General features: G+C 45.3%; 1 protein-coding gene across 2 annotated transcripts in view; it reads right to left on the reverse strand.

Annotated features, from left to right (window-relative positions):
* Window positions 1-6,165: 6,165 nt before the first annotated feature.
* TTC3 (tetratricopeptide repeat domain 3) overlaps window positions 6,166-19,261 on the reverse strand; it is a 106,258-nt gene continuing 93,162 nt past the window's right edge. The window contains exons 40-46 of one of the 2 annotated variants that reach the window (XM_019730305.3): window positions 17,489-17,579; window positions 16,960-17,061; window positions 13,398-13,759; window positions 11,770-11,896; window positions 11,450-11,584; window positions 8,366-8,458; window positions 6,166-7,681 (exon numbers count right to left, since the gene is read on the reverse strand). In XM_019730305.3, the coding sequence (XP_019585864.3) occupies window positions 7,607-7,681; window positions 8,366-8,458; window positions 11,450-11,584; window positions 11,770-11,896; window positions 13,398-13,759; window positions 16,960-17,061; window positions 17,489-17,579 (985 nt within the window). In that variant the 3' untranslated portion in view covers window positions 6,166-7,606. The remainder of the gene's footprint in view (window positions 7,682-8,365; window positions 8,459-11,449; window positions 11,585-11,769; window positions 11,897-13,397; window positions 13,760-16,959; window positions 17,062-17,488; window positions 17,580-19,261) is intronic. The other variant, XM_019730308.3, reaches the window with a different exon arrangement.

Raw genomic sequence — 19,261 nt, forward strand, 5'->3', positions numbered from 1 at the left:
TAACATTGGCCTCCTTGCTCTCTTCCCTTGGCAGGTTGTTCTTGCTTGGCTCTGCCTGGATAGCCAGCCCTCCGCCCTTACCTCCACAGGTCCCTCCTGTGTCCTCAGGGCTGCACCCAAATATTACCATCCCTGGCCCCTCCGTCTGATGGACATGCCTCCCCTCCCCCACCCACTCTCTCACCCCTTTCTGGGCTCCATTTCTCCCCCCCTCAACCCGTCCCATGGACATACTATGTCTGACTGTTGTAGATAATTGTGGCCTCCCCTACTGGAGAGCTGAAGACTTGATGACAGCCTTTCATCTCTTCTGCCCCACGTCATATCTCCAGCACCTGAAATAATGCCTGCACGAGCCGATGGTCAATAAAGATTTGATGAAAGGCCAAGTGGACAAATGAACCGTGGATGTGCCCTGTTCAGCGGCCCATCAAATGACTGGGACCTTGTGGCCCGCTCCCAGAGGGCACAGCGGGGATGCACTGAGGCTCCCTGGGAGACGTGAGGGTGGAAGCGGGAGGACGAGGTCCCTGTCTCCCAGGAGAGGTCCCCAGTGGGGATGTGGAGGGGAGGGAGACTAGGCTTAGCAATCACATCAAGGCCCAGGGTTTGATGGCGGGAGGGGTTGTAGCTATTGCTGTGTCTCAGCTTTCAAAGGTCTGACCTTTGACACTGGAAGCAACAGCAACATGGTCTCCACCAAGGCCCCAGGAAAAGCTGCTGCCCTGCTGGCGGGCATTGAGGCAGCAGCCGCGTCTGGAAGTACAATTTGATCTGTTCAGTGGCTTTCTTTTTTCAGAGGCTGTTGGCTCACCTCGCTGGAATGGGGTGGCACTTCAGGACACGAAGCTTGGAGTTGGTGGCAGATTTCTTGGAACCGGTAGCAGGGAGATCTAAATTAAGACCTTTCTATCACACCAAATAAATAGAAACTGAAATAGAGGGCTGAAGGAAGTGGGCAAAATGCCTTTATACATAACTTTTGAAAAATGGAGGGGGAAAAAGTGAGAAAACAGAATGGTATTTATTCATTCAAGCCCCAAGGTATTTGCTGAAAACAATGATACCTCTGTTTGACACAAAAGCACATGCTAGAAAGAGTAAGCCTTTCTCTTTGAAGCGTCCTGCCACAGAAGCGGGGGTCATAAATACCAACATCCCATGTGAAGGCACTCCTGGCAAAGTGGTGGGCTGGCCCAATATCAAGCCCTGTCCCCCTCCAGGGAGTTAAGGTGAGTCGCCCTTTGCTTGGTGACGTCCTCGTGCTTGTTTCTCATTTGGCATCCCTGACGCACACCTGCTTGGATTCACCTGCACACTCCTGAGGCCGGAAGGGAGCCTTCCTTGGTTTTCGGCTGAGGACCTGCACCAGGGCCAGGCGTGATGGGCGATCAGCTTTGCTGCCGGGAGGGGCCAAGAAGGAATGACTACAGCAGACCCAAGGGCGGACGGGGGCTGTCTCTGGGCCAGCCCACCCCGGGCACTTGCGGGAGCAATGTCTTCTTACCAGGAGGGCAGCGAAAGGGGAGCCGACCCAGGATGGGACCCCAGCACAGTGGGGCACAAGGCGCCCATCGCAGCAGAGTGAGGACCCTTGCCAAATAAGAGCAGTGGAAGGAGCTCACTGAGCAGAAATCATGTCAGAAGGGTTTATGTGGTCAAGTCCCCTAATCACCGTGTCACATGTAAAATGAAAAAGGCATAAAGGGCACCCTCAGTGCCTCAGACCAGCTGTTGTTCCTACAGATGTAACTCCTGCCTTCAGATTCTCCAGGGGTGGAGAGCAGTACTGGGGAGGGGAAAGCCTCAGTGTCAGCATTTGCTAATTTCTGCGGTGCAAATACTCGGGAAGAGATGCACAGAATCCCATGATATAGTATTTCCACTGTCCAGTTACTATATACATCAACCCTCCCACCCCAAGCATGGACAATAAACTGTAATCAGGAAGTAATTGCCATTGCTTTTTATATAAGTTTACATAATTCAACTTTTTGCGTGAACAGCCAGCTAGCAAAATTTCTGAAAGTTTAGTAATTGGCTATTGTTACTGTGGCCAGTGGGAGCCGACTCCAGCAGCCCAAACCTCACTTGGCGCCAAGAACAATGGCAAAACCAGTCCTGGCAAAGGAGACCAGCCCATTTCCAAGTGCCGGGCAACTCCGACGACCTGTACCACCTTGCTAGCAAGGTGTGGTCTGTGGCTTTTTTTCTGTGGATCCGGCAGCAATAACAAGTTGGCACCAGGCTCCCGTTCTTCAGTTCCCTACAGAGCAGCTTCCTGGAGAACCACTGCCTGTGAGGTCACTGCTTGGAGGCTGCGGGAGCTGGCAAGCCAGGGCGCACCTGCTGTGCGGTGGGGTGTCCGTGGGAATGTCCACGGGTTGAGAGCTGTGTAGGGGGGCGGGGGGGGGAGGCTCTCCAGCGGTGCTGGAAACCAGTCATTGAATACTCGTATGCCTCCTGGACCCACGTTTCCCTTTTTTTTTGTTGTTCACTTTTATTGAAAACTACAAGAAAGTGCCCACATTTTAAATGGATAGCTCCATGAAGTCCATGCTACAGTGAGGTAAGCATCACGCAGCTGGAGTTTCCAGAGCCCCGGTGGGCAACCTCCAACCCCTTCCCTGTACTGTCTGCATCACCACCTCAGAGGTAACCTTGGCTCTGACCTCTCCCACCAGTTTCCTGTTCTGGAAATTCACATAAATGGATTTCCATTGTCTGGCTGCTTTTGCTGTCATGTTTGAGTCGGCAGTGTGGGGTGTAGTAGTTCCGCCATTTCACTATTGACAAGCATTCCGCTGTATGGACAGACCACCATTTGTCCATTCCACTATTGATGGCCATTCGGATTGTTTCTAGCTTGAGGCTATTATCAATGAAGAAAGTATGAAAATACTGACAGTACTGTGTGCATTTCTATTACGTGTATTCGAGGGAGTGGGGTTGTCACGGGGAACCACCGTATTAGCTTGAGCAGATCCCGTTACTGTGGTGGTACCCATTCACACCCCCACCGCAGTGACGATTGGTCCAGCTGCTCATTCTAACACTTGGTGTTGTTAGTCTGTCGTTTTTGCCATCCTGGTGGGTATCTAGTAGTATCTGATTTTTTTAAAAAACTCTTATTTTAAGTGTGTTTTTCCTGAACCCATCAGCTCCAAGTAGTTGTTTCAATCTCGTTCTGGAGGGTGCACCTCACTGGCCCATGTGGGGATCCAACCAGCAACCTTGTTAAGAGCACAGCTCTTCTCTAACCAACTAGCTAACCGGCCGCCCCCTCACTGTGGTTTTTCCATTTCCCTGATGATGGATATTGAACAAATCTGGCTATCAAAATGCCTATTAACATTAACACCTAGATATTTGTGAGCTCATATTCAAATCTTTTGCTCATTTCTAAATACATTGTCTTTTTCTTATAGATATGTAAGTTATTTACATATTCTGAAGTCCTTTGCTAGATTTCTTCCACTTCATGGCTTAACATTCCACTCTCTCAATAGTAACTTATCTGACAGAGGTTTAGTTATGCTATTGAATTCATCATATTTTTGTCCTTATGGTTAGTGCTTTTTGTATCCTAATAAATCTTTGCCTATTCCAAGACCAGGAAGATTGTCTAGATTTTCTGTAGCTTATTATTTTGCACAGAACCATGATCCATTTGGAGTTCATGTTTATGTATGACGTCAGGTCAAGGTTCATTTTTCCATTCATATATCCAAAACTGTTGCAGTTAAAAACTTTCCTGATTACTGATGGCTGTATCATTAGGATTTTGTAGCTTACTACCGCAATTTAATTTCTGCATTTTTGCTGAATATTTATTTTTCCTTTTCTGTCACTTTTTTTTTGCTCTCCCTCCTCCCCACTTTTGTCACTCTTAAATGGAAATAGGAAGAGAGAATATAATCTGGAAGCAATGATGGGATGAGGCAAGTTCTCACCCCACACTGGGGAGCTGGGATTATGCACCTTTCCCACTAGAATTAGCCTTGCCTGGGCCCCTCCAGCACAAATCGTCCAAGCGAAACCACAGAGCTCTGGTCCTAAACCCAAACTGAAAAGGCTGCCTCAAAACTGCTTCTCCAGGTCACCTTTGAAAGCCACAGATGAAACTGTCCTTTGCTGTAGAATCACAACGTCCCTACAGTCAACTCAGGGAGATTTCAGAACAAACGGTTATTTTACAAAATGACTGAGGTGACTTGATTTCTTCTTGCTCTTCTCCATTTTGTCACAGTTCAGTCCAGGCTACACTGAAGGAATCTGCTTCCTAATGTAATAAAGCCTTTCTTACACAGGGCCACCAAGCCCTCTCCAGGTGCAATTTCTGGGCCCTAATCTTGGTAACAATTACTAGTGCCCCTTTACTGGGGGTTTATGTGCTAGATATTACGTGAACACTTTACTGGAATTCTGTTATTAATCTATGTGCCTCCCTTGCTGATTCTTCAAAGCCCTCCTTGCCACCTGAAATTGCACTGTATATTTATTGTCTGTTCAATTGGAAGACACGTTTCATGGGGTTGTCTCTCCTTCACTGCTGTATCCCAGCCCAGTGCACATACTAGGTACTCTATACATACTGATTTTCATTGTTTCCAGGCCTGGCCCAGAATTCTCAGCAAAGCACTTAAGGTACATGGCTACCGGACAGTGGACATCTCCCTTTAGATCGAGTCAGAGTGAAGAGGAGAAAATAAAAAAGAAATCAGACATGACTGATGAACAACTCTTTTCATAATTATTCTTTTAATACAGTTTGGTTAAATTTTATTAAGGCTTAAAACACCTACATGTATTTCCCATTTCTTTCATGAAGGGTCATACTAGGGTCGTGCTTGGGGTCCTGCTTCCAACAAGCCATCTCATATTCTTTCCTGTCGTCTTTTTTTTTTTTTTTAAAGATTTTATTGGTGAAGGGGAACAGGACTTTATTGGGGAACAGTGTGTACTTCCAGGACTTTTTTCCAAGTCGAGTTGTTGTCCTTTCAGTCTTAGTTGTGGAGGGCGCAGCTCAGCTCCAGGTCCAGTTGCCATTGCTAGTTGCAGGGGGCGCTGCCCACCATCCCTTGCGGGACTTGAGGAATCGAACTGGCAACCTTGTGGTTGAGAGGACGCGCTCCAACCAACCGAGCCATCCGGGAGCTCAGCGGCAGCTCAGCTCAAGGTGCAGTGTTCAACCTTAGTTGCAGGGGGTGGAACCCACCATCCCTTGTGGGACTCGAGGAGTTGAACTAGCAACCTTGTGGTTGAGAGCCCACTGGCCCATGTGGGAATCGAACCGGCAGCCTTCGGATTTAGGAGCATGGAGCTCTAACCGCCTGAGCCACAGGGCCGGCCCTTTCCTGTCGCTTTTTATCAGCCCCTTCAGCAAGTGCCTCATGTTGATGAAAGAACTTCCCATCTTTGTTACTGTCTCTTCCACCTGTTTCTTGTAATCCATTTCTCCAGAGAGGGTCGTCTGACTGAAGAACTATCTAAAACAGTTTCATTGCTTCTGTTTGTGGTGCGAATCCCTCTGCCCACCTGCCTCCACTATCTAGTCTTTGAAATTACCCTAAAAATGTAGCAACATTTTGCACAACTGGCGCATCCACCATTCAGCAAGGGTAAGAATCTAAACTCTTCGGAACCGTCACTGCTGTAAGTTTTACATTATTCTGGATTAAATGCTATCAGATTTAAAAATACAGTAATACTGGTTTTCTTTCATCATTTCTCAGTGTTCAGAGACAGGTCTGAAAGGGAAATCCCACTGCTCAGCCTTAGTCCATGAATCCACAAGTGCCTCAAAAAAGCCGGTATGGAGGAATGCAATCCAATTTCAACATTCTTCTGTGTATTCACATGAAAAATCTCTTACTATAGCCTAAGACAGTAAATGATTATCTCTGTAAACTTTCCATTCCCAAATTTTAATAGCCAACCTTGTAAACTTGAGTTCAGTGGCCTTTATTTAGGCACAAAAGGAGTGTTTTGATCCAGGCTCTAAAATGTCCTAAGTCCTTGGTTACACTCCTCAGATGTGCTCTTCTTCTCAAATAAATTCACTTTAAAAAATGTCAGCATAACACAGGTGTCTTGAACTCTACAGCAGAAGTTTTTTTAGACATTATTTAATAAAGAATGGACAAGTACGACAGTAAACTGATGTTAGTTTAGAATGTGCTTTATTTTGAAACTCACAAGACATGTTCACAAGTATTTGAAGTTATATGCAAAACATGTTTTTTCCAGCTGGTCTGCTTTTCTTTTGTACCTGCGGCTACAAACCGGTCCCTACGTATCTTAATATCTACAATTCTCAGTTATTATGAACATGCAGATGGTGTTTCAGGGACCTGCATGGAGAATCTGCTTCACAACGTGGAGTAAGCTTCTAGGGACTAAGTCACTGAGACATCGAAACTCACGAGGAATCAAGGCAGAGGAAGGCAAAAAAATCAGCTCATGAACTTGAGCTTCCAAGAGAACAAGGAACACACTGAAAAACATTTTTTGATCCTTCGTGTTTGAGAGAAATGGAATGTGTTCAGAATTTGTGTTTCTATATTTACCACTGTCTATAGTCACTAAAGATACCTAAATTTTTAAATTTAAGTTAATGTAGCTAGTTTTGTTCTTAAGGCCACAGTACAAGAGAGCATGCATTATTCACAGAAACGACAAACATGGAACGATTGTAACAGGGATGCCTCGGCCTGTCTGATGACACCTGTCTCTCCTTGGTGGTGGGAACAGGAAGGGGAATAATGGTGACCACTCCCCACAGTGCCTGCTGTGAGCTAATAGAGACACCCACACACTTGTTGTCTAACTCGTGAAGCAAGACAAATGCCAGGAAGGAAAACAGGAAGGGACTCAAAGAATAAGTTCTGAATGTGGGGTTGGGATGATGAAGATGGGTCTCGATTTTAGGGGTAAAAAAGTGTTGGCTGATAAAAGAAAGTGGTCTGTAATCGAATTTCAAAAATCATATATCTTTAGAAGATGAAAAATGAGCACTTTACAAATCTACTTTGGGGAAATAAAATAATGAAATGAAAAATCAAAATCACATGGTGTTTCATGAAGAGATGTGACTCTTTTGGTCTAAATCAGCCAATATTTTAACATTAAATACAAATTATTAAAATGTGGTTTGCTTAAGCCCATTTTTAAAATGCAAAATCTTTTGAGGAAAAATGTTGGTATATTTTTAGGAACATTGACTCTTATAAAAAATTTAACCTGGGCACTTGAGTAGGTTAAGAATTCAAGTACTGCTTGGAGACGCTCAGAGTACTTTCCAAAAGAAGCCTGCCCCCCAGAGAGCGCCTCTGTCACAGCCCCGACAATACAGAACATGTTACACCTAATTCCATTCACCACCTTTTGGCCAGTATTGGAGTGTTTCATCAGAGTGGGGAAATGACTTACTAATAAAGATTTCCATTTATTAGTGTTGTGACACAGTGTGAAGAATCTTTAAATATCTGCTTTTTGTACCTAAAGGTTGTATATTGTTATCCTTCCAACTCAACAAACCAGTGCATTACCCTTCAGCACGGATTGACTGCCCAGAAGAGCAGGCTGGCCTCCAGGAAGGTGCGGGCTACTCTTCTGAGAGGAGATCACGGTCGAGGCAGGCCGGGCAAGTGCTCTGCCCTTTCAGACACTGCTTAAAGCACTGAAAAAGAGAAACAGATCAGTCGGCGCCTTCAGGAGCCCTGGGGCCTTAGCTCTCCTGCTTAGGCCAGGAGGATTCCCCAGGAAACAAATAATCCCGCCTCAGAATCTGACCCATGAATAACAGGCCTCCAACCTGACCTTGGGGGATGGCTGCTGGCCTCCCCTCTTCCCTCCACACTCCAGCTGCAGTCTTGGCACTTCCGCTGACCTTACTTCTAGAGGCTGGTATTTCCTTGGCCCTTGGACTCCCTCATCCAGTTCTTCACCCATCCGCCCCTCTGCCTGGTCTTGGTCCTCGCACATCTCACCAGCCTGCTGCCGTCACAGAGCTGGGGTGTGCGTGTCAAGTTTGAGAGCCCAGGCACGGTGCCCTGTAACTGACGGAGGCAGGCCATGCAAGAGACCGCAAGCTGTCTGGACTCCTTGCAGTAAGCAGACTACCTATCCCTCTTCTCAGGAAATGAATAAACTGGTGTGGCAGAGACCTCATCTATCCTGACCCAGCACCAGGGCTGTGGGACAAATGCTCACGGCACCCAAAGCACTGCCAGTCACCCACAAATCCCAGAAGGGTACCGCCGGAATCTCCCAGGCTCAGGCACACTGGACCCAGTTAGGTTTAGTTTTCAAAATACTTCACAGTCAAAACACTGCTGTGAGGATGGCCAAAGAGAAGTCTTACCCCTTTGTGGAACCTGTGCCCACATTGCAGCACACGTACATTTTTGGATTTGAATACCTCATGGCACATTTCACAGGAATTTGTACCCAGGGCCTGTGGAAACAAATGTATCTGGATAATAAATCACTAAATTCCTTTTTACTACATCATCTCTCCCGACATATATGGCCTTCAAACACTTTGCCACTATTCCCCATTATAGCCAAGCAAACTGATGGAGTAACTTATTTTTTAATAGTATTTCCTAGGGAAAAACAAAATATACTGAAAGAAAAGTACACTTTTAAAATCCTAGTTTTCACAGAGAAAGAAGTGTTGCATATAGTTAACAGTCCCTGGTAAAATACTGCAAGTGTCTACTTAGCCCAGCCCATACTTAAAGCATCGCACTAGCGAATATTACAAATGAATCTCATCTAATTATCTAAGAGCTGGGGACAGTCACATCAATTAGGACACACCCGCACGATGGACAACTGTGGGGCCAATGACGACCTGCATGGGACCCCATCACCCCCAACAGAGAAAGTGGCCGCACATAACAGCCCTGTGAACAAACGCAGGCTACAAAACAGTGTGTACCATGTGATCACATAATTCAAGTTCTAAACAATTAAAGAGAATGTGTATGCAGAGGTGCCTGGATGAGAGTCTGGAAAAGCAGACAATGTTAACAGTGCTTACTTTTAGTTAAGAGAGATTTAATTTTTGCTCGGCTACTGTGTAAACTTTCCCTGAACGCGGATTACTTGTGCAAATCAAAACCCAACAAGCTGCTGCTCATGTAACAAACCCCCTAGTCGGGGGTCGTGCAGCCGGGGCGCTGAGACACAGAGGAATGGAAGAGTGCCGGCTCCAGCAGCTCCCAGGCTGGTGAGCACAGTGTTTTCTACGTGCCAGCAGAGCACAGTGCCACCCTAGGGTGCCTGGCACAAGTGCTCCCTGCAGCCCACACATGACATCATGCGTTTAGACTCTCAGACCCTCTTAACTCTGAGCACCCTGAGGCAGGAAGTGAGCCTTGTTTCCCTGTGTCCTTAGCAGCCGGCAAGGAACGTGGCCAGACCTGAGCCCCTCACCGTCCAGGGAGAAAATGAACAGCCCTGGCAGTGGGCTTAGGGTCAGAGGGTGGGGCTGCGGCAGCGCGCCTGAAGGTCTGAAGACCCCGAGCTGCTGAATGGGGTTCTCTGTCCTTCCCAGCGATGGGGTGGACACACGGCAGAATGAGGTGGTCTCCCTCCCTCTGTGGCCCAAGGGGAGGGTCAGGGAGGCATCGGCCCTGGGAAGGGCAGGTCAGGGTCTCTGCAAAGCTCAGGCAGGTTTGGCTTTAACAATCCACAGGTCAACTTGACTACTGCCTAGGGTGGAAATGCATACAATAGATTTCCAAGCAAAAAGAAAAAAAAGGACACAAAAAGGTATCTACAGTTTGGCTAAATTCACACATCCACACAAAGGAGTTTAGGAAAATCTGTACCATGTAATAGTACTGGTTACCTTACAGGATGGGTTTTGAGGTTCATCAGATGCTCTTTTTTTTTTTTTTCCATTTGCTATTGTGAATAATGTATTACTGTTATAGTTGAAAAATATAAAGCAACCTACTTTTAATTAAAAAAAAACTATCTGTGATTACGAAACTAAGTTCCAGCTTGAACACCAATGCTCCTCGTAAGTCAGCTCGTATACCTGTGTTACTCTCACCATCAACTGTGGTAGAAAGGGCTCTCTCCTCCTCAGGTGATCACAGCCTGTTCTGGGCGGGGTGGCCAGTAAGCGCACGCGCATGCATACTCACACACACACACACACACACACACACACACACACACGCACGACGTGAGAATGCTGAGAAGTCTGCCTGCCTGCAGGACCACAGAGCGCGTGACCAGTCAGGGACACCCGGGAGAAGGAGGGCCAGGCATCCCTGGGGTGAGCGTGGGGATGAGCCCTCTGGACCGGGGTGTATGTGGTATAGAAATTCTCCCAGGGGGACTGGAAAGTGAAAAGTACCGAAGAAATAAACACCTAAGTCCACAGAAAGACTCGGCACTCAGCTCGAGTCAGCAAGCTAAGCTCGTCCTGTCAGGGCCTCACGCTGAAACCCCACTTGGATGTGGCACCGCGGACGTCACAGTGAGGCTGCCACAGGGCCTGAACTCTCCAAGGTCAGTTTCATCTATACTCGGACAGCACAGCTGTATAGAGGAAAGTGCATGCTCTACGTCAGAATTCAACCTGCAGCCCCAGGCCCTGGGCCACACAGGTGACAACCACACGCCCGGTCTCTGCGGCACGATCCCCAGCGGTGGGGGCTGGGGAATTCCATGGGGCACGTTCAGAGCACATGAACGAGTGCTGAAAAACACCATGAATTATCTGTGCCTTGGTTTCCTCATTTGGAAAATAAAGACAACTCCAATGACCTATCAGTTGAGATCCTAGGTAAGAGAGTATTTCATAAGAAGTTCTATGTAAATGTGACATTCTTATTGTCCATGTGGGGGAAAAAAACCACGTACACCACTGTATCAAATCAGGGGCAGCTAGTCCAGTCCAGTCCCCTGCAGGCACTAATGGGGACAGGAAAGGAAGTAAGCAGCCTCTGTTGAGCGCTTGGCCTTGGGAATCTGGCAGCAGCTTCGTCCAAAAAACCCGAAAAGCAAGTATGATCCGAGCTCAGTGCTATCAAGTGAGGGAACCGTGGCTGCGTGACTCCAAAGGCCATGGTCACACAGAGGAAAACGGTCCCCAAATCGCTTCTGCCAACGATTCAAAACACCATCTTCGACATGAATAATTAATGTACATGTACCGACCGGCTGCAGGCTCAGCCTTTGTCACACACACGGGCTTCTCTCCGTGGCTCCCTGAGGCGCGCGCAAAGCAGAGACAACAACCTCGCCGTTCACTGACTGTCCTAACGGAAGGCTGAGAACATCTATGTTTCATTTCTAATGTTCAGATCAAATAAATTAGGTCTAGAAATGAGAATGAGACTAAATCATGGATTAACAATTTTCCTTCCTTTCCGTTCTGCATTAAGGAAAAACCCTGAGTGTAAGTCATACACATGACACTCACAGGGACGTCTTCTGTCTCTTGCCCCTGGGTTTTGGGCGACGGTCCCACAGTCACGGAGCTCGGGCTCTGGGGGGCCCTGGTCACAGAAGCAGCAGAGCTGGCCTCAGACAGCCTCTTGTCCTGTCCTGGACTTGGCTGTGGACATAATGCAGGGTGGGGAGGCAAGTTCAGGTACGCCAAAGCTTGGCCATCCTCTGCCTTCAGTAAACTGCTCTCCACGCTTCAGCTGAAAGCTTTTTGTGTGTTTTTACAATTCTCTTGTTTTATAAATAGAGATGGGTAAAGTGAAATGTTTTATGGTATCTGGATGAAATACTGACCTTCTGCTTTTTCTGTTCATCTAAAATGTGTTCCGTCACTCTCTGGACAATTTCATCAATGCTCAGTCCAGACAGCGAGTTCTTGTTTTTGTTTCGCACCTTTTTGATAAAACCAGCAAGCTCGGTGCTGAAAGGGAAAGTGGGGATAAGCGACAGCAGAAAGTCAGTTTTCTATTGCTGAGAAGTGTTATGTGCCAACAGTAACCCAACAGCTAAAAGAAACAAATACACACAAACAAAATTTGTGAACATTAGTAACTGTACATAAGAGTAGCGGAATCACTCTTTTCCAAGGAGTTATGAAAACTCCAATAATATTTCTAAATACTTATTCAAACAGAGTTTCTAAGTAGTAGCATATCTGCTAGACTCACTTGGGGCGGCCATCCCTAATTTAGACACCAGACTTCATACAGCCATTTATGCAACGTCACTAAACGACCAACCAGACACCACTGGTTCTGACCTGAAATAGTAAAATCTCTGTCTAAGAGGAATCTAGTTCTGCTGACTTCCTCCCTTAAAAATCTAACCAAGAACAAGGGTTTCATAGCCTGAATGTTTCAAGAGCACCAGAGGTTGGGAATTATACCATTAATCGACAGGAAGTTGATCTTGTACCACTAATACCCCAAATGTTATAACTTTCAGAAAATTAAGATGCATTTCTCTTTGGTTATTTAAACTCTACCAAAATTAATCAGGATTGCAAACCATTTTATTTGTCAGGTACTTTTAGTAACTACAACTTAAATAGTTTTACAACTGGCATGGTCACTGCTATTGTGAGAACCTGTAATGTTTCTCCAACTGGGGGGAAGGGGGGCTAAAGATGCCCACGAGCGGACACAGCACGCTCACTTTCAAAAGGGCAGGGCTGTGCTCATCGCTGGGAAACGCTAATTCTGGCCAGTGATAACTTAATGACCACTTCATTCCAAAAGTATAATTTCAGAGCCTGTAACTAATATTGTAAGAAAGACAGGAATAACATGGAAGGTACAAAGGGTCATTCGAGGTGTGGATTCCTCTCTTCCGAGCTGGATTCCAGAGACATTTCCTCTACCTCTCCCGAGACAAGGAGCACCTTGCATCAACCTGGACAGCGAGGCCAGAGGTGGAGACACAAACCCTCCAGAGAACTTGGGCTGACTTAGTGAAAAGCAGCCCCCACCCCGTCCATCCCTCTGTGACACTGACTCACTATCGCACTGCAGCCGGGCTTTTCTACCCCACCTCTAAGTAGCAGAGGTACTGGCCAAGAAGGCGTGAGTTGCTGCCGCCTTCTTTTATATTCGTTGTTTTTCCAAAATGATAAAAAACTATTGTTTTGCAGTTCATTTGGTGATTCTGTAACTAGTGTTGGAGCATGTTACTAATCTCATCAAAATCTCAGCAAGGTTGCCATGGGTTCTGATGAGTGTTCTAAGTTTTCAGTCTAGATATACACATTACGAAATGTATTTGAGAAAGCTCACCTCTCTGATTGCAAAAAGCAAATGTAGCACGTGTCTTTCTAAATGAAACAATTATGCAATCCTTTCCACTTCAGCCATTTTTTGAACTGATCAAAAAATCTCAGTTCAACAGAAGCACGTAACAGAGTCACAGATGTTTCCCGGTCCTACCTGTTGTAACAGGGGAATACCACTGACAGGTGCTCAATAAGACTATTGAACGGCTTTTTTGGCGACTGGCTGGAACGGGATGCGCGTCCTGGAGGCACATGCATGCTCTGGTCAGCCACGAGGCTGTGTTTTGACTGCGCAGCCTGGCCAGCGCCCTGACACTCTGGCAACAGGGCGACTTCCAGCTGACCGCAGGCCGACGCTGGCAGTGGTGCAGAGGGGACCCCCACTGGGCGGTCGCTGGCAGAGACCAGACTTGAATCCTTGGGGACTGTAGTTTGGTCTCCAGTCCCGTGACTTGCAGAAGCCGAGGGACTCTGATCATCACGGTCTGAAGACTCTGGAAGTGACTTAGGACGCGTCTGTGAGGAACACAGCACAGCAGCACTTAGAGAAACGTCCATCGCAAAGACTGGTAATTCAGCATGACTACCATAAGACCGGCTGGCTCAAGGCACAGGAAACTTGAATATGATAAATTCTTTTGTTAAAAAGAAATTACTGATTGTAACATGTTACCTGTTAGAACGCGGGTTGGACTCTGACTCCTAAATAACTCTCTTTATAATTTGTTATGTTCTCTGCAAAATTCTAACAGCAGCCTGAGGAGAACATTTCACCCACCAACTTGCCCTTCAACTACCGTGTTTCCCCAAAAACAAGACCTAACTGGAAAACAAGCCCTAGCGTGATTTTTCAGGATGACATCCCTGAACATAAGCCCTAATGCGTCTTTTGGAGCACAACTTAATATAAGACCCGGTCTTATTTCCAGGGAAACATGGTAACTCTCACCTAATCACACGTCTCCCTTCACAGCTACACTCTGTGGCCGGTGAAGCAAATAGCTGTTGCAACACTCCCTAAAATTGCCCCTGCCACGGCCACCAATGGTCTCCATCCCACTGAGCCCCAGGGACACCCAGACGTTGCCTGTCACCTTCTTGTTCTCCCAGTGAGCTCCTCCTGGCTCCATGCTGCTGGGTCCCTCCCACCTGCCTGCCTGGGGAGTCCTCGAGGGGAGTGTGGAAGCTCCTGCTGCTGCTGCCTGAGGCCCAGATGGCTGCCTTGAGCTGCACCCTCCCCCCAGGCCGCTCTCAGTGACCACGTGCCCGCTGCCAATAACGACCCCTTTTTAAAAGATTCCAGTCTAGAATATTTTCCTGAGATCCAACTCTGTAAATCCAAACTTCCTAATGGACAAATCCAGGTGGGTGACTCCTAGACACTCAAACTCAGTGTCTTCACAACCAGCCCAGTGCAGTTGCCTCACTCGGCTCCTCCTCTAGCGCCCACGTCACTGACACAAATCCAGATTTGTCCTCGAGACCCCAACATACACACACCGTGCCCCAATGTCATGAGAAGCACAGTTCTTTCAAGTGAAATTCCTAAACACCTTTCAGATCTGTTTTCCTCCGTCCACTCCCTGATCTAGCACGTGGCTGGTGGCAACGAGCCTGTGACTGGTCAGCTGGGAATCCCCGAGGCCCCTGCCCACCTGTCCACCTGCAGTCAAGCTGCTCCTCACAGGAGACAAGGCTGAGGCCACCCCATCCTTGAACCCTACACCGCACCGCTCGTGCCCTGAGAACAAGTCCAAGCTGCGGACCATGCCCCACAGAAGACAGTAAGGCTGTCTTTTCTGGCCCCTGCGTGCTTCTAGAATCCTCTCACTATCGCCCCTCTGTCACACGCAACTTCTATTGTAGCCACAAAAGCAGGGTGTCCTCTCGCTCTTTTACTAGCCTCCCAACAGCTGCTTCTTCCTTCTGGAACTCTCTGGACCTTCAGACATCACACCTTCTACCCCAACTCAAAATGCACACCCCCTTACTCCTTCGTCTGGTTGATTCCTATTCTGGATCTCTGACTCCTGAACACCAACAGCAATCTTCCTGAGGCCTAGACCTCCATCTTAGATTAGCACCCCTAATTCCTGCTGCCATAGCATTCTCTGCTCCTGTGAAAAACCTGGGTGCACTCTGCTTATAATTATGGGTTTACAGTCTCTCTTTCTCAAATCTATCCGCACTTTGGGGGCACAGACCACATCTAATTATGCTCACTACCAAATACCCAATGAATGAACGGGAGAAATGGCACAAAAGAAACCATTTTGGGGGATGCTTATCATTCAAGCTCCCGCACACGGAAAATTCCCAGGATTTGGGATATTAAAATTCTTCTGGGTATTTATAAAATTACATCAGCTAGAATTAAAACTTAACAGTAAAATATTCTACTGCAATTTCACTTATTCTCCCTTCCATATCTGCTATGAGAACTTGGAAAAACAGTAAATGAGAAGCAATCTTTAATTTACTTCTAAGTAAATCTATTTCTTACTCAGTTCAATGGAGAGAAAAAAAACACATTTTTCTGTGGAGAAAAAAACTTTGGATTCAGTAAAATATTTTACTCAATTCGAGGCTAAACTGTTGTAAAAAAGTTCTTTTTTGCAGATGAATGCACAGTTTGAATGCTTAATGTGCAATGTCCTCACGAGAAAAAGACGTTCCAGATCAAGACGTTGCAGGGAGCCTGTCATCTAAGTCAAGGCGACTGAAAGAATGTGACAGAAGATCACAGGGCGAGGGCACATGAGGGCAGCCCCAACCGGGCTTTCAGGGAAAGACAGAATGCAGAGCGAGGATGATGCCTCAGGCTGGGGAACAGCCCAGGCAAAGGTCTGGCAGAAGCAGAAAGGCGCAAACACAGTGCTGGGTGGGGTACAGGACACTGTCTCAAAATCACAACATTCTAGTGTTTTGCCAAAACATTCTGAAATCCATCTCTAATCGACTCTTGAAGAGAGTCCTTTAAACTCTTACGGCCTGATCTCCTTTGGGCTTATTAATTCATTGCAATTTAGTACTCACTGAACATCTGCTGTGTCCAAATAATATATATGCCAGAATAAAATAAAGTGATACTAGGTCTAACCATATTTGAAAGGGTGCAAAATAGAATTAACGCTTTTCTTTACTGTACTGCATATTTTAAAACACGAAGACAAGGTTTGGCAATCACTGTTGTTCCGAAGATTCAGCATATACCTCAAATCAGCAGTAAAATTTGACATGCCAGACAAACGAAGCCCTTGGAGGCCTCAGGTATACCAGTCTTTATTCTGTATTTGACAAGAAAACAAATCTTAACTTCTGGATTGTGGTCTTATGCCCCCAAAGACTGAGGAATAAGATTATATCTGAATTACCTGTTACACCTGGAGAAACACACACACACACACACACACACACACACACACACACACACACACCAGGATCCAGAAAAAAAAGAAGTCCCAGCAGTGTGTTCGCCCAGTCTTCTCCTCAGACATTGATGTAGAAAGAGTGTCTCTCATTTATATAAGGATGTTTATTACAAAGCTTAAAAGGTTAACGAGTAGCACCAATCGTGTAAACATTAAGGTAATTATTAATTCATCCTGACCCCACTCCTGGAAAACAACCACCAATGACTTTGGCCAGTTAAGAAAAATTGTGGCTCATTATTTTCATTTTCCTTCAAAAGAAAAAAAATGATGTGAAAGACTTACTGTGTTACACGCAGGAAACGAGAGCTCAGAAATCTGCACTTTAGAAAGTTCACTGAGCCGAGAACCATTTTTAATTGCCTTAATTTGTTCTTCAAACTGAGACTGTAGGTAGAAGAGGAAGTGTTAAGTTTTTCTATCAAATTTCAAGGAAGAACCACAATTGTCAATAAATACTGTTTTTCTTGCATTAAAAGTGATCACAATTTTCTAAGAAACATAACCGAGACGCCATGTATTGAAATAATTATTTCTTGTAAGGGAAAAAGTTCAAAATAAGACCTCATTAGTCAGAATGTTCTACAGCCTTATCAAACAAACACTACTGCTCTAATCTTACCAATCAAGGGTAGGGTTTAAGATAGTTAAGAAAATATAATTACTCTCATGAGAAATTCTTAGAATTTCAACAAAAAATTCTTATTGCTTGTAACAGCTCAGAAAAGAAACAGTTTCAATATGACTCTAGCCTCCAGGGAATTATAAATATCACGCAGATTTTGATAGAATTATAAAACATTTTACAACTTACCTCTGCTTTCTCAATTTCTTCTCTAACATTAGAAAGAAATGATTCCCATGAATGTATGTCAGACTCCAAATCAGGATATGCTGCAGAATCACTGAAAAAGTAAAAAAACGTGAAACTTTAAAATATTTTTAAAAGTTGAAAAAGCATTAAAGTACAAACGAAAATAAACATTTAGACATGGAAGATACACTTCACATGGTCATGCACAAAAAAACAAGCATTTTTAAAGAATTGTGTATCTTACAAACTCACTACTAGAGACACTTAAGGAAAGTTTAACTGATCTAAGCAACACCCCAAATCTGGTGGGCAGAGAGAAAATATTCTCCTGAATTTTCATTTCCCCCCAAATTTGAGTATTTGGCCATCCTTCATTTGACATTAACATTTAACATAAAAGGCTGTCTTTGCATTAAAAGAAAAAGGCAGCCTGGAATACTGAAAACATCTCAGTAAATCATTGCTCCCTTACTATAAAATCCAGGATGGGACCTGACAGATCAAATCCATTCACCATCTCAGTGCCTCATGCATCTGGTCAACTGAAAGTGACACACAAGCTTCCCTCTCCTTAACTGAGAAGATCAATGACATTATCAACCTGTGATGGTGTCAGTTCTCACTATTCATCTTAAGGAAGAAACAGAACATTTTGTGCTCTTTGTCTTTTGCTTCCCTTTGGTGGAACAGGCAGAGTTAGCACAGAGCCCTAGGAAGGAAGCTTCGTGTACTGTGCGGTCTAACAAGGAAGTCAATGCCATTAGATGAACGAGGCCTGAGCCAGCTGGTTTCCCAGATGGGCCACGAGGCACAGCCCATGGTGAGTGCCCAATAATGGCACCTGAGCACCACGGGGTCCCAACCTCACTGGTAGCAGTTCTGTAGTAATCAGCATACATCTTTATCTTTGATCAGAAAGGTTTTCTCAGGTAAAAAACTCAAAATAGCGAAAAATGAAGAAATAAAGACCTAGACACTAAAACTTCTTCCGTGACCCACAGAAACTCTGGTTCAGCACGGAGGGTATGAAATTAAATCAAAGAGCGCTAGGAAGGATGAAAAACATGGGATTAAAAAAGTCCAAACCTGTGTGTGGAGCCTAAAAAAAGGACCAGAGGAAAAGTGGTCCCACGTGGGAAAACACACACAGAAATACTAGACTGGAGGAGACCCTCGAGGAGTCCCAGGTAATTCTAAAAACAAAGCCAAAGAAACAAAAACAGGTAAAGATTATGGAGAGTTGAAAAAAGGAACATCCATAAATATCCTTTGCAGCGATACTTCCATACTCTCCCATCAGGATTGTTCAGTAACCGTTCTTACAAAAGGGAATTTGGCAAAACACTAAAAAAGCCTTGAAAATGTGGTCTTTATTTCAGACATTTAATGCACGGAAAAAATTAACAACGTACATAAAAATTTAGCTCCAAGGATACCTGCTATAGTGCAGCTTTTATGAACAAAATGTGCAGACAATGCAAGGACCCCACCAGTGGCATGTGACCCATCAGGGCACATCTGTGTGCTAGAAACTACCCAACCTTCCAAAACCAGGCTGGACACACCTAACAATTGACATGAAAGGCTTATGGACTACTTAGTAAAAACAATATATAAATTTTCATTTTTTTCAAATACTTAATTAACTCCAAAATATTAACTAGTTATATCTCAACTGAGAATTATGGATAATTTTTATCATTTTTGTCTGTATGTTTTGATATTTCTAGAGCTGAACATGTATTACTTGTATAACTATTAAAAATAAAAAGA

The sequence above is a fragment of the Rhinolophus sinicus genome, chromosome 17 (assembly GCF_057876585.1).
Source record: "Rhinolophus sinicus isolate RSI-liver-muscle chromosome 17, RSI-T2T, whole genome shotgun sequence".
Classification (NCBI taxonomy): domain Eukaryota; kingdom Metazoa; phylum Chordata; class Mammalia; order Chiroptera; family Rhinolophidae; genus Rhinolophus; species Rhinolophus sinicus.